Below are 14,735 nucleotides of genomic sequence, written 5' to 3' on the forward strand. Positions count from 1 at the left end.
ACAGCAGCGAAAACGTCGCAAAACAAAGGGTTTAATGGTGCATTGTGGCGGTGCATGCGCAATGGCTCGGCACGCGTCATAAATCTTCGTAAATTTCTCAGCCAACGTATCCAAAACAGCAACGAAAAACAATTAAGAGTGCAATCCATTTTCGAATACGCGTCTTTGTCATCTTTGCGTGAGATGTCGCTGAGATCGCGGCCAAAAGAACTAGCGCTGACTAGGAAAATTACGAATTTACAAAATTTCTGAAAAAGGGGACAACCTCCTGAGGTATATTTTCGAACTTTTTTCCTCGAAATAATCGAAATTACTGTTCCAATCGCTTTTAATCCCGAAATTTCCCAAATTTTTGTTTGAATGGTTCGCTTTTCGGAAATTCAACAATTTTCGGATTTTCTGGAACCTTTCCTAGGAAATTTCCGTACCATTCGTCCCCGTTTCGAAATTTGCGGAAGTTTTCGTAAAAGCGCCCCAGGATTTTTCATCGCCAAGTGAGAACGTGCGAACTGTGGGCACTGGGGACATAATTCGAGCCAATCAGAAAACAAGAATTATGTGGCGCGAGCGTGTTGTAAAGCGTGCAGTGCACGAAGGATCGCAAAGGGGCGCGAAGGTTACCGTGGGGAAATCATCAAGACAGCTGAGACAGAAATAGACCACGTTTGTGTTTACAGAAGACATCTCAAAATAGAACGTTTGTGAGCATTGGTGAATCCTTTTTCGTTGTAGTGAAACTGGCCGAAGGAAAGTGCTCGACTGTCGACGTCGTCTGGACGTTCGACAAACACAAATACTTGAGGTGGGATGACTTGCTCAAGTTTTGAAGAGCTCATTTCGTTGCCAAAAAGGCTGCAGCGGTTGGTAAATTAAGCTGGCGAATCACAGTGTGAACAGCTGACTGAAGAAATGGTTAGGAATTTTTTACGTGTCTTTAAAACGGCCGAACAAGAAACCTCTGCAGCTGTTTACGTATACGTCAGTATGTGAGTGCTGTTTTAAATATTGTTTTGTGTGAAATATGTTTTGCCAGTAGCACTTTGGTTAAAACCCCAAAACTTCTTTATTAATGCGGACGGTGTTGTTTTGTCTCAGGAATGCCGAACGTTCGTTGAGCGCCATTTTTCGTCGTTTACCTTTCTCGTCTGTATCGTATTTGGCGAACGTCAGCTTATTTGTCATAGCGTTCTAATTCATCACAAGTTCCAAGGAAAAGGTAGGAATATCTTGATAACGAGCCAATTTGTGCTGGAGTATTCCGAGTTACAGACACAACCTTTGGGGAAAAAAAAAATCGAGTGAAAGGAGTTGTGGGATCCTGTATTTGTTTTGGTTTGGGAGCGAAACTGCGTCATGGTCCCAGCAGGGGGAGGGTTCTCCTTGTCCGGGCTATACCATAAACTTCTGAAGGTAACGACCCCTCGAAAGTAACTACCCCCTAAGGAAATAATCCCCCCGAAAGTAGGGACCCCCCAAAAGTAATGTCAAAAAATTGTGGCTGCTAATAAGTTGGGAAAGTAGCGACCCCCCCCCCCCTTCTGAAAATAGTGGGATCAAGGTTCACTGGTATACAGTTGAACCTCCAGTTGCGACCACTTCTTTTAAGTGACCACCTCTCCTTAGTAACCAGTTTTCCTAAACGCCAAAAGTTTCCAAGTCAAATCACTATATTTAGAACCTCTTGTAAACCACCACCTCTCGCAAGTGACGGTTGCCAGTTTGAGAGGCTAAAAGTTTGAAATTGTCTTTTGTTTTTTACTTCCCATAAACGACCACTTGACAGATAATAGAGAGAAAATTGGATAATAAGGTGTTGTGACACTATCACATTCCTTGGTAGTACAAGAGACAGAGTTTCCCAATGGGAAGTACCCGATTTTTTTCTCGAAATTGACTTCCACATGAATAGAACATTTTAGTCATGGGGTAAGTCTCTGCTGTTACCATATGCTAATGAGGCAAAATTTGGACCCAATATGGGGTAAGCTCTTGTAAGCGACCACCTCCTGTAAGCACTTGCAGGAGGTTTGACTATTTTAAAAAAAGTTACCGTACTATCACTTGATTTAAGGCACTCCACAACAAGGGAAGGTATCGCTTATGCCATGAAGGGTTTTGAAACGTCAATTCATGCTTTGTCAGTGTGTCATGTTGAAACAAAACCGTAGAATTTTTATCAAGTAACAGGAACGTACTAATAGGAACTTTTCTTTCAATTAAAACTGAAAACTCTGTATCATTTCAGCAGGTGCGTATTAAAAGGAGCGTTTCTTCAAACCTAAATTGAAAACGTGATCAACACACTGTCATAATGTTAAGGCAGGCTAACATAGCAGTGCGTCACGAAGAAACAGTTTACAGTATCTGACAAGCTTTCCTGCTGGCCACTGACAACACGGTCTAGGCATAAAGAGCCCACCCATTTGGCAGCAACATAGCTGTAAACTGGAATGGAAAATTTAATTTGAAGAACTGTTTTTACAAATTTCTGTCTTATGTTTTGTAAAAAATAGCTCAGTTGTACCAACTCCATAACATTTTTTTGCTCCTCGAAAGTAACGACCCCTCAAAAGTAATGACCCCCCAAAAGTACATGTAATGAGCCCCAAAGGCTGCTAATACCAAAAGCAAGGAGTATCGTTACTTTGGGAAGTTTACGGTAAGTTACTTCTAGAATATGGAATTAGGGCCGGGTTGCACTACAGTCAAAAACCAAAATTAGCCCATGCAAAAACTTCTAAAAATTTGAAACCGCAAATGGAATTGCCACAAATTTGAGGACATTTATCAGGGTCGCACTGCAAATTACATATCAGTGATCAGATTTCAGATCAATCCGCCAACTGCGCGGTAAATGTGTGGTGATTTTGGTAAACATGAATGCGAATCAGGCGTTTTGTGTGGCTATTGCTGTTTTACTTCTTCAAATTATCAACATTCAACTGCAGCAAATGTTTGCCTTTTTCATTCTGTATCAGAGATGGGCAAATGAATATAGGGAAATTCTGAACATTGCTATTCTAAGAAGACGGCGACATTTCCGTCGAGTTCGTAATAGGCCCTACACATGGACTATTCCTCGCCCAGCCAATTCATGGTTTGACATCCATTATAATGACCCGACAATTCCACAGGAGTACCTTCGACAGCAGTTAAGGGTTAACAGGAACACTTTCGAAACAATACTCCATATCTTGGGCCCGAGATTAGAGAGGCGAAACACGCAATTCAGGAATTGTTTACCTCCAGCGAAAGTTCTTGCTTTGGGGCTATACCACTTGGCCCACAGAAATTCATATTCAAGCATTGGCCTGGTATTTAATGTAGGCAAATCGACTGTTATCAAGGCTGTACAAGACGTTGTGAATGGTCTCTATGAACTTTGTGACGAGTATATAAAATTTCCAGAGACTCTCGCTGAGGTCAATACATTGACTGAAACGTTTGCAGATCTTACCAACCTACCAAACGTTGTTGGTGCTATTGAAGGCTCGCATATTAGAATTAAAGCACCCAATGACAGTGCACCGGATTATTTTAGTTGGTATCAGCAACATGACTTTATAATCCAAGCTATTGCTGATGGCAAGAAGATTTTTAGAACCACTCGGGCTATTGGAGCTATTGTTGGAAGTTGATGTCGGACTGATGGATCGGTTCTGAGCACTTGCCAAAATACCGTTAGGCCTTTGTAAGTCCAAGTCTGGTCGAGCCTGCATAGGGTTATAGCAGCTGAAGTTGTGAAAACGCATTGGGAAAGATCCGGGCGCATAATAATAAGGAAATCGTCTGTCCATGCTAAAACCATGTGCATAATAATTACAAGGTTCCCGACGATGAAGGTAGAGGATCGACTTGCAATGGGTCAAATTGATTAGCGATGACAACTCTGGAAGCGGCTTCCTTTGTTTTCCTCGATTTTTTCAAAATCAGCCTGCCCCACCCATGCACTACGGTGTCTTTGAAGTTTAGTCGGTTTTCCCAATTTTTTTCTAAACTGGCGAAAAGCCGGTCGCATTAGGAAACATGACATGATGACAGATTTTTAATCTAAAACAAACACAAATTTGAACGAAATTTCACAAGTGCGACCCGGCCCTTACATGTACTTTCACATTTGTTCCTGTATCTGTTGAGTTACAGAGCCACAAATAGGGTATTGAACTTTCCCATTTTTTTCTTAAATAGGGCATAACTTTTGCACTTTAGTCTTGAATTGGGTACTTTTTCACTATTATCCATAAGACCATCAACAAAAGCCTTCCACAAGGACTTTAACAGCAGGGAACTAATATTATTATAAGGCAGGTCTGAAACAGGGTATTGATTTAAGGGTTAGGTTTTAAATAGGGTATCAAAGTTTTGGTCAGGTCATAAATAGTGTAGGGAAAATCACAGCTTTTAGTCTTTAATGGGGTTGAGGGTTTTGGTAAGTGGGCCACATACCCATCCCCCCCATTAAGCCGGTTTTAAAGCATCAAGCCAGTTTTAAAGCAGCTACACTGGCTTCCAATAAGCCAGCGCATCAATTATAAGATTTTACTTTTAACCTATAAAGCGCTCAACGGCCAGGCCCCTAATTACATTACTGAACTGCTAGAGCCTTAGGTACCAAGCAGAAATCTTCGATCCTCCTCCAAAAACCTCTTGAAAGTACCACCTGTCAAGTTAATAGGCTATGGTCATAGGTGTTTCTCTTTTGTAGCACCTAGCCTATGGAACTCTCTTCCGAACAATATAAGAGGGAGCGGCTCGCTATCAGATTTTAAGACTTGTATAAAGACATATCTTTTTAACAAATTTTATAACTAGATTTTTGGTTAGTTAGTTAATTAGTAGATTAGATAGTTTAGCTAGTTAGTTAGTCAGTCACTTAGTTAAGTTAGTCAGTTTTTATTTAAAGGTTTTAATGATTCCTAGTTTCACTTTCATTTTTACAGCTTAGCTATTTTATTTGTTAGTAATTTTTTATCACTAATGTAAATTTTTAATGTAAATTTTATTTTTAATAACATTTTTTACTGTAAAGCGCCATGAGCCCTGGATATGGCGCTATACAAATCTATTATTACTATTATTATTATTACCCCCAGGATCATGGTGTAAATACACACCCTTTATATGTTCATACTAGCTAACCCTTTCACTGCTAAATGCAAATGAAAAACCCCTCTGTTTCTGTATGCCATAACATAATGGCCCAACAGAAAAAAAACCGCTGGTTGGCTGATTATTTAGTGGGTATTATGGCTATCCGCTGACCTGTTCAGAGTGGCTCGACAAAGCTTGAAGAAAAAAAAACAAGTTTGTGGCTCCGTAACTCAACAGATATGGGAACTAATGTGCTTATGTGCTAATGTGCTTAATTCCTTATTCTAGAAGTAACACTCTTTCACAAGGAGCACTGTAAATATCATTCCTTTGGAAGTAAATTAAGGGCCTTTTTTCTACCTTGAAACATGTGACCTTGACTGAACTTCAGGTTCTGGTTGATGAACACCAACCATCAACTACTGTACAAGTCCCCCCATCAAGAAGAGGCAAGTGCACCCCAGTTGTTCTGAAGGTTTGAATTTAATTGTATGCACTTATTATCAAGTCATCATGCTTAAACAAGTTATCCCTTGCACTTTCCTTTATTGTAGAAAAAGTGAAGACATGCTCATGAGAAAGCTATAATTCTAGCATGGGACCTCCCAGACCATAGATTCCTGCAACTAGCTGAAGCCAAAAAAAAAAATTGATGCCGATTTACAGAGATAAAATGTAGAATTAAAGGGCACATCACAGTGAACAGCAATGTTAACATTTTTAGAAGCTTACAACAATGTTTTATAATTTATAATATATTAATTGTGATTGTAAAATTGCCACCACTTTCTTTCAGAGACACCTTTCTGTGAAAAAATTCCTGAATTTTTTTTAAGCAACTACTAGACTGTGATATTGTAGGAGAAAAGCTAACCCAGATATAATGGAACAATAACTCTGGGACAAGCATACACCTGGCTTGTTCATCAAGCTTCAACAAGTAACCAGAAAATGAAGAAAAAAGGGCAACTCCCAGAACAGAGAGTGGCTATGATGTCTTTAAATCTGTGATAGATAGACAATCAAGAACTTGGCTAGCTGTTCTTACTGTTCTAGGTGTTATACTGGAGACCATATAATAGACATAAATTTACATGAACTGCAAAGAGTTAACTCGCAGGGTACATTGTAATGTATACATATATTTTATTATTCAAAATTCAAACTATCCAAGTACACTGTAGAGTTCAACTGTCAAATTACTAAGTTACTGAAACAGTCCTCTCCATTTTTTTAAACTGGATAACAAATTCCTTTGCCTAAGAATAGATGATTTATATTGCATTCACACTGTAAAGGACCCCAAACAGGCAAAAATGTGTAAAGGAGTTGTAGACATCTTGAAGTCTACCTCTACTATCAGTGTGACAAACTTGATCCATCAGGATGTGCTGGTACAATTGCCTGGTTGAGGAATTGTTAACTGCCATGTTGGAATCAACCAAGAGAGCATTTGCTCAATGAGCTGACATGAAAGGAGTTGAAGTTTTTCATCCACTCATTGAAAAGTAACATCCTTGAAAACACCTAAGAAAAAATAGAATGAGTTCAAGAGCTGGCAAGAAGTTAAGCTTTGCTTTTCAAAATGACTACATACGGTAATAAACCATATACATTCATGTCATAATATCCTTTCATGTGAACATTGTTCTTATGTTTGATTGCAGCAAATACACTAGTGTAATGGCTGTTTCTTGACATATTTTCCAGTTCATTCAATGATATATTTAAAAAGAAACAAGTTCTCTCATAGCACATGACCCAATCTACATTTATCCATTTTGAGAAACATTCTCTATCAACATCAGTTGACAAATTTATTGTAATGAATACATCTCTAACTAGTATATAGCAGCAGAATTGTAGCAAAAAGAACATATTTTCCCCTCCATACTTCAAACTTTGCTATAAATGTAATGGACCTTTTCAGTGATACGGCAGCCATTTTGGATTCAATTGTTTCAAATTGCTATTATGGGATGCTTAGGGGTCAAATACATAATCTTGGTAGTGCACAAACATTGCTGTACTTTTAGTTTGTCTTGCTGTATGATGGGAAATGAATCAGGTTTAGTAATTAAAACTGAGAATTTTCCTTTCACTAAAATGTCAATGCAAGGAAAAAGGAAACCCTTTGATACCTGGATAATGGACCCTTGATAGAACAGTCATGAAATAATCAGTTTTTTAAATATGTTTTTGTTTAATCTATTATTAGTAATGCAGATAAATGTGACTCACTAAATTGTAATTTAATGTTGCAGTTTAATTCAGATTAATTAACATTTTAAATCGCCCTTAGCACAGAATCCAGCTACAGTCATTGTGAGGTCCACTTAACTTAATAGTTCAACAATGTTATGCCTAAACAAATTTATTAAACTGTGCAAAATTATGAGTTAGAGGCTAAAATGAATGCAATGATGTTAAGGTGTGTGAAGTCATATTTTCTGTAACTGGACCCAAGTTCCTGGAAGTGCCAAACTCAAATTGCAAGTGGTTGGAAATTTCCTCAAAAGTTGAAAGTTGGTGGAACTTCCCAAATGCAGTCAATTCCAAAAGAGTTATCATTCAGCAACCATCCAGCAGTGGAAGCCACTATTATGATTATAAAGGGCATGACAGCATCCTTGTAATGGTAGCAGTGGGGCCTGATTATGAAATCTTGGCTGCTGATGTTGGGATGCATGGCAGGATGAGCAGTGGAGGAAATTGGAGGTGAAATTGCTTTCCTGAGATGCTTGCTGGTGACTAAAATCAACTAAATATAACACAATTAAGGCCATTGCCAGTTCAAAGCATCAATCTTCACTACATTGCTGTTGGAGATGATGCTTTTCCTTTAACAACTCACCTTACGAAACCATTTCCTATGACGTTGTTAACCTATTAAGTTTCTGGCAGGTCCCCACCAACCTTTAGGTTGCCTCAAACCAACCTGCCTCAACAAAAATTATATGTATTGCCCAATTTCAAACCGAGAGAGACTGGCACTAATTTAATTTTATCCGGACGGAAGTGGCCTTTTGGCTTTTCTTTCGTGACCTTATGACTTGCCTTTTCTCGACAACATGGAAAGCAAATCAAGTAAAAAGACCGCGAAAAAGGAAAGCCAGCCCGAAATTTCCCTTGGAGAAGTTAAAACGAAGGTTATTTCCGAGGATCCATCGAAGTGGAGCGTAGAATGCCTTCAGAAGTGCTTACTTAAACTTGGGCAAAGTGTGTCTGGATCGAAGGAACTCTTGGTCAAGAGAATCGTTAACCTAAAAAAAAACCCACTGATCTTGGATAAGATTATATTAAGGAGAAAGAAATCCTTCAAGTTCAAATCACGGCTCTTAGTATGCAACATTCCGCCACCAGAAGCAACCTGGACATCAGATTCAAGTCATTATCCAAAGGTAATTCATTTTTGTTTTGTTTTGTTTTGTTTTCACTTTTAATGTTTGCGTGAACAAATGAGTCTTACCTGTTTCTTATTTTGATTTTTTTTTTCTAACCAAGAATTCCCATTGAAAATAAACTGTTGTAAGTTCTATTTAGACTGGTAATTTGCTAGCTGGGACTCAATGAAGTTTATTTTAAGTATAGCTGTTCAATGTATAATGGGTAGAATTTTTGTTTTAGGTTACAGGTGCCATGATCAAAAATTATCAAGCTCTCAAGCGCCAAGGTAGCCTAGGTCAGTACCGGAAAGCTCTCTGCATGTTCAACTACAGGAAAGTTAAAACCGTTAAAGTCTGCAAAGAAGGAAGTTCTATTTTCGTAAAAGCACATATATTTAAAAGTTTTACACCTACAAACAATGGAGTAACAAGACCTGCAGTTGTTCTGTTCCAGGATGGTACACCTATTAAGGGCCACTGTGAATGTGCAGTGGGACTTTCAGGGTTATGCTGTCATGTTGTTTGCTTACTGATATATCTGCAACATTACACCAGCCATGGAGTTAAATTTCTTGCTCTTACTTGCACTCAGAAAATTCAAAAGTGGCACAGAAAGGGTGTAACAAAGCAAACTGAGCTGTGTCATGTACCTCTGTCCCAACTCCGAAATGTGCGATCATCCAGAAAGACACTGGACAGTTCACGCCCAAAAAGAAAGTTGAATGTTTCAAATGACCAAGCCTTGTCAGATGAGTCATTGGAGAAAAATGATTGGTCGAAACGTGATATCGATGGAATGGTATCTAGAATCAGAAATGGGATTCAAGAAACTAAAGTTAACATTGAGAGCCATATCTATGACCAGCTAAAGAAATATGATGTGAAATCTGGGCTTTTTGAGCAGCTGCATTACAATTATAATTACAGATTAAAACAAGTCCTTCAAGATCACAACTATGCAAAGGACTGCTTTCATGATGAGCAAGTGCTAAAGCCAAGATTTTCTGCGAATGATTGTGATGTTTGGCATGCACCTTTGCTATTGACTGATAACATTGTTGAAGATCCAAACACTGAAGATGATCAGCTTGTCACAGGAATGTTAGCCCCAGCTGAGGATCAACATGCCCCTGGTGCTTCAGTGGCAAAGAATCAAACTCTGTATGAACATGAAACAGTACATTTGTATGTTAAGCAGTTAGAAGGTATTGTTGAGGCTGCTAAGGGTAATCTTGTTAGTGAGGGGGACAAAAATACCAAAGTTCTGTCCATATCAGTTCCTCCCTTGAAACCAGTTTATGCATTTGGCTTTAATTACCATGAAGTCAAACAAAATACCCAAGAATGGTTTCATCTCCGTATTGGAAAAGTAACCTGCAGTATAATAGGTAATCTGATTGGACTTGCTGGAGAGAAAGAGCACTTGCATTATTTATTATGTGTCAAAAACAAAATAGATCCTAATAAAGTTAACCCAAAGAAATTTGCTAGTTTTACCAGAGGTAGACAGTTTGAGGGTGAAGCTGTTGAAGCTTTTGTAACAGCAACAAAACTGCCAGTCACTTCATGTGGTTTTTTTGCCCACCCAAGTGATATTAACTATGGGGGAAGCCCAGATGGTGTTGGCCTGGGTTTTTTATTGGAAGTTAAAACAAGGGTGGCAGGGAGTGAGGGACCTCTTATCGCTATAACAGCTAACCGTCTTCTCCAGACAAATTACCAGATGGCAATCACTGGAGCAACTATTGTGTTTTTGCAATCCTATCATCCTGAAACAAAAAGCTTCAATCTATTTTTAATACAGAAAAACAACTTGCTTCTCACTGTTACAAAAACCATCATTGATCACATGATAACTGAAAGTATTATCTGTGAATGGCCTCATGAAGAGAACAAACTCCTTAAAAAGCTGGGTGAGCTGAATGTTGGCAGGGTGCCAACCTTTCAAAGCACAAAACCATTGAGATCATGGTTAAAAGAAGAAGCCAAAAAAGTCATGAAAATCGACATAAACTCTTCAGATTAATAATCTCAAATTTGTCTTAAAAATAGCTGTGAAGGACATAAGCAAGCTGACAGAGATTATTGTTGGGTTACAAACATGAGCTCTTATTTGTTCTCTGACCATCTGCAGCTCATTTGCATTATGCTACAAATATAGTACTTGTACAAAATGTTAATTTAGAAATCAAATATTAAAACTGTAAAGTGTTTTCTGTTTATGAAGATAGCATGTCTTGTAACAATGCCTGTTAGCAGGATATCGAGTTGTATTTAAATGTCATTTTACTGCACTTTGCTGTCTTGTGTTTCCTTGGGACCAACAGGTTTCTTAGTCAAGTTAACAATGTGTGCCAGTGCAATCCAACAAATTCCAAGAAGGTCAACTCTCCCTGAAGGCCAGCATTTGTTCAAGATTGACCAGTCACGAATTCTGCCAATTGCATTTTCATTATAAATGCGAAGGGTTGCAATATCAAAATTTAGATCTATGTCATTTTCATCATACTGACAATTGTTCTTCAATGGTGGCCTGTTGTGATGTACTCCCATTTCATGACATAAATCACTAATTGCAAAGCCCTTATCAGTCATAACCACCTTTCCCTTAGGACAGTAGTCTATAACTCCAAGTTGTTCAGTGAGTTGTTCATCTGAGATTGACCCAGGAAAAGCATCAGAGCATTTGCATAAAGCACCATGAGGAAAAATCCACACAGATACTTTACCAGTTGTGTGATTTTTGTAATGGCTGAAGGTGAGGTTATTCAACTCAAAATTCTCCGATTGAGCAATCCAGGTCTCTGTGTTGTCCCCAAGAATTCCACAGTCAGCATACCCTGCATCAACAAAAACTCTAGGGAGGAAAGCTTCTATAAAGCCAGGCAATGGCTTCAGATTAACTTCGTCTAGCACACAGCGAAGGAAAACCATCCAAGCAACAAACACTCTTGAAATAGTTGAGGAACTTCCACCTACTAACTTGGCCATAATGACTAGATCCACTGCATGTCTTGCCACAGTCAGTGTGACAAGGAGTTCTGTTCTGTTGTCAAGAAGTTTATTATGTGAATCTAATTTTTCCAAAGTTTGAACACAGTCAGGATACAAAATCAGATGTAAGAAAGGAATCACACATGCAAAAAGACAGTCAAATTCATTCACAGTGAGTCCACACATGTCAAAGAATTCCTTTTCCCTGTTCTTCAAGCAGTCATAGGTGAATCTTCTCTTATTAAGGTCGAATTTCATTTCTTTTATTTTCTTTTCGAAAGAATCTATCTCAAACTTCATTTTGTCTTGTAAGGCTATCATTTCCGTTTGAAGCTTTCTTAGCTCTTGTTGCAATTTGTCAAAACAACTATTTTTCTGCTCGAGTTCTTTAGTTAAACTCTCAACCTGGCATTTTAAGCTGGAATTCTCAGCTTCCAGTTTCTCTGATAAAATTTTCCTTTTCTTAACAGGGCGTGAAGGAAGCGGCGTCCTACTTGCAGGGGCTTTCCTCGGAGTACTCCTCACGGTATTGGCATTCGACGAAGCAAGAACCGTTTTTGTACAGTCAATCTTCCTTTTCAATTCCCTAGATGGTTTTTGGGAGTACTCTTTTTCCAGATTAGCAGCATATTCTTTTGTACAAATTATGTCTGGCAATTGATTCTTGTTCTCTTGTTTCCCCGAGCTCCAGTGAGTGCTACATATAACATGTTTTCTCCAGTTAATATTTTCGTTCATAAGAACTTTCCTATATCCTTTTTGAAGCTCAGGATCGCTGGGCAAAGTGTAGTACGTTATTCCTTTAGTTCTGTAATTATTCGTACACAAAGAACTGGCACAATTCCAATGCCAAGTTTTCGTGTAAGTCGCCATCTCTACGCCATCAAACTGAAGTGCACTTCCGTCCGGCAAAACCGATAACTTGTGCCAGGCTCCCACGGTATGAAATCAGGCAATGTATGTATGTATGTATGTATATATGTATGCATGTATGCATGTATACATGTATGCATGTATGCATGTATGCATGTATGCATGTATGCATGTATGCATGTATGCATGTGTGTGTGTACCTCTGAGCAGAGAATCTTTAATGGTTATCGATTAAGTAGGATGAGAAGGATCAGTGAAAATGTTCTTGGAATTACCTGTGCAGTGACAAACATTAAATGCATGCTGGAGCTGTCGATGATGAGAAAGGAGGAACAGAGGGTAGTTGGTGAAAAGAAGCACCCAGTACAGTGTTCTGGATCCTCCTAATTTAGCATGTTGTCAAAACTACTCCACCAATGCAAAGACAGTGAGGGAGGAGTTTTGCAGCTACTTCAACCTTGAGATTGCAGTAAGCTGGGGATGGCAGCATGCATTGTTGGCTAAGAATTTACCCCATTTTGAATATTGAAAAATTATTTTACTCTGCTTTACACATCCCATATGATGAAACATTGTGATGTAACAGCAGTGATCAAACTGAAAGTCTTTACATGAGGTTTTGGGCTTACAACTGTCAAAAAGTGCACAATGTATTTACTACATGTTTGGGGTAAATAATATCTTGCATCACAAATGTCAAACGAGATTTTTAAGTCACAAAAAAGGAAATTTCACTGCTTTCTGAGTCTTTATATTAACTTTTTATACACAAGAATATGGTACATATCTGTTCCATATATTTTGTTTTTGCAATGAAAATGTTCAATTTCTTTAAGTACCAGCAGTGTACAGTGTACAGTGTACCATGTACAGTGTACAGAAAAGACCAAATAGTATTGGGAAGGCTGGCACATTAACTAGACATATATCCAGCCACTCAAGAGCAGCATTTTAAAACATACATTTGTATGTATGTGTGTCAAATATTCACAATGTTATATTATACTTTGTTGTTCATTATTGATGTTCAAAATAAGCTTGATTTTAGGTATTGCTAGCTAGGGAGTTGGTAGAAACAGAGAAAATCTCCAAGTCATAATGTCATGATATAGTTGATTGACTTTCACAGACTGTCAACTCAAGCTCCCATGTATTTTACATAACAGATGCTGACAATGGTGTTTGAGGTGTGAATGTCACGGCTGTATTAAATATTTTATTTTGAAAGGATGGGGACGTTATAGCAAGGGGAGGTTTAAAAGAGAGAGGGGCCTGGATACAGGAAATACTGTCTTACATTTGGCTAATAACTCTCACAACTCTAAAATTTAACAATGATGATCAACAATTTTTCCTCCCAAAATACAAAATGAGACATTTAATTTGAATAGAGCAACTGATGAGTAGGGGAACATTTGCCAAAGCTGTATCTATGGTGCCCATGGTTAATTACCATAAAGTAGTATAATCCAGCTTGGATCGTGGCCCTCAAAAATTTGACAACTTGTACTGCTGATTATGCAGTGGTACATTTTCAGTTTTTTTAAGTTTCATTTGTTCATTAAAAAAAAGATTGTTGATCTGTACCTTAATGTGAAGCTTTGTTTTGGCATTCAGCAGTTTTAGTTGACTGGCAACATCTGGCCAAACATGTCTTTGTTTGTTGTTGGTAGTTTGGGGCCAGGTTTTTACATAAAATTAATGGCTGCCTCATACATTTGTGCATGTTTAGCATTCTTATCATCTTCAGCCATACTTCCCCTTGTCTTGGATCATGATGGTTTTCATGTCTGCTCAGCAATACTGTCGGCAGTATTTTTGTCTGGTGAAATTGTACTTCTGGGCTTATTAGGCTCAACTTTGGGATCGGCAACAAACCACATGTTCATCATAAACTTCCAAAATGTTATGTTAAAAATCACCCTGTGTGCCATGTTACACAAGACAACTTTGAACACAACAATGTTGTGTTGAAACTCAGCATTAAACGTCAGCTCGTGTAACATTACCTTAAAAGGTCATGATACACAGTAACTCTGTTAGCATGTCTAATAACTAAATAAAAGTAACTGGTGTTAATTTTTTTTTTATTTTCATGTGAACAAAATAAGGGATTCTCAATGCTTGGGTTTGGTAATTATTGTGACATGTTTGGTAGAGTGGAGTGTATGTAGATCTTGTATCCTTTCTGTGTTCTTTGCCTGACTTATTAGACTGCACACATTTTCTTTTGTTCCCTCAAATGAATAGAGACAAGTTCTTTATGAGCCCAGGATGACAAAGTTTTCTTGAGTCCTTTGGTTACTTTTTTCCTTTGGGTGAAACCATTGATCAGTTGTTTTGTCAGATCAAGCCTGAGTCTGATTCTCAGTCACTTCTCTTTCTTGTGGC

The 14,735-nt window shown here is 38.3% G+C and overlaps 2 protein-coding genes across 2 annotated transcripts; one reads left to right on the top strand and one right to left on the bottom strand.

The window, feature by feature from the left end:
- The first annotated feature begins 3,634 nt into the window (after positions 1-3,634).
- LOC149098616 (uncharacterized) lies at positions 3,635-10,771 on the top strand. Its single transcript, XM_089276620.1, has 3 exons — positions 3,635-5,566; positions 5,888-8,492; positions 8,719-10,771. The coding sequence occupies exons 2-3, from the start codon at positions 8,163-8,165 to the stop codon at positions 10,501-10,503; spliced, it is 2,115 nt and encodes a 704-aa protein (XP_089132746.1). The 5' UTR covers positions 3,635-5,566; positions 5,888-8,162; the 3' UTR covers positions 10,504-10,771.
- On the bottom strand, positions 10,560-12,427 carry LOC149098617 (uncharacterized). Its single transcript, XM_089276617.1, has one exon. The coding sequence runs from the start codon at positions 12,342-12,344 to the stop codon at positions 10,764-10,766; it is 1,581 nt and encodes a 526-aa protein (XP_089132743.1). The 5' UTR covers positions 12,345-12,427; the 3' UTR covers positions 10,560-10,763.
- Positions 12,428-14,735: the final 2,308 nt, after the last annotated feature.

The sequence above is a fragment of the Orbicella faveolata genome, unplaced genomic scaffold, assembly GCF_042242905.1.
Source record: "Orbicella faveolata isolate gen_17 unplaced genomic scaffold, um_ofav_v1 contig_46, whole genome shotgun sequence".
NCBI lineage: Eukaryota > Metazoa > Cnidaria > Anthozoa > Scleractinia > Merulinidae > Orbicella > Orbicella faveolata.

Excerpts from the sequence above, each read along its gene's own strand:
- LOC149098617 (XM_089276617.1), bottom strand. The coding sequence starts at position 12,344 with ATGGCGACTTACACGAAAACTTGGCATTGGAATTGTGCCAGTTCTTTG.
- LOC149098616 (XM_089276620.1), top strand. The coding sequence starts at position 8,163 with ATGGAAAGCAAATCAAGTAAAAAGACCGCGAAAAAGGAAAGCCAGCCC. Across the intron at positions 8,493-8,718 it reads ATTCAAGTCATTATCCAAAG|GTTACAGGTGCCATGATCAA; the intron begins GTAATTCATTTT and ends TTTTTGTTTTAG.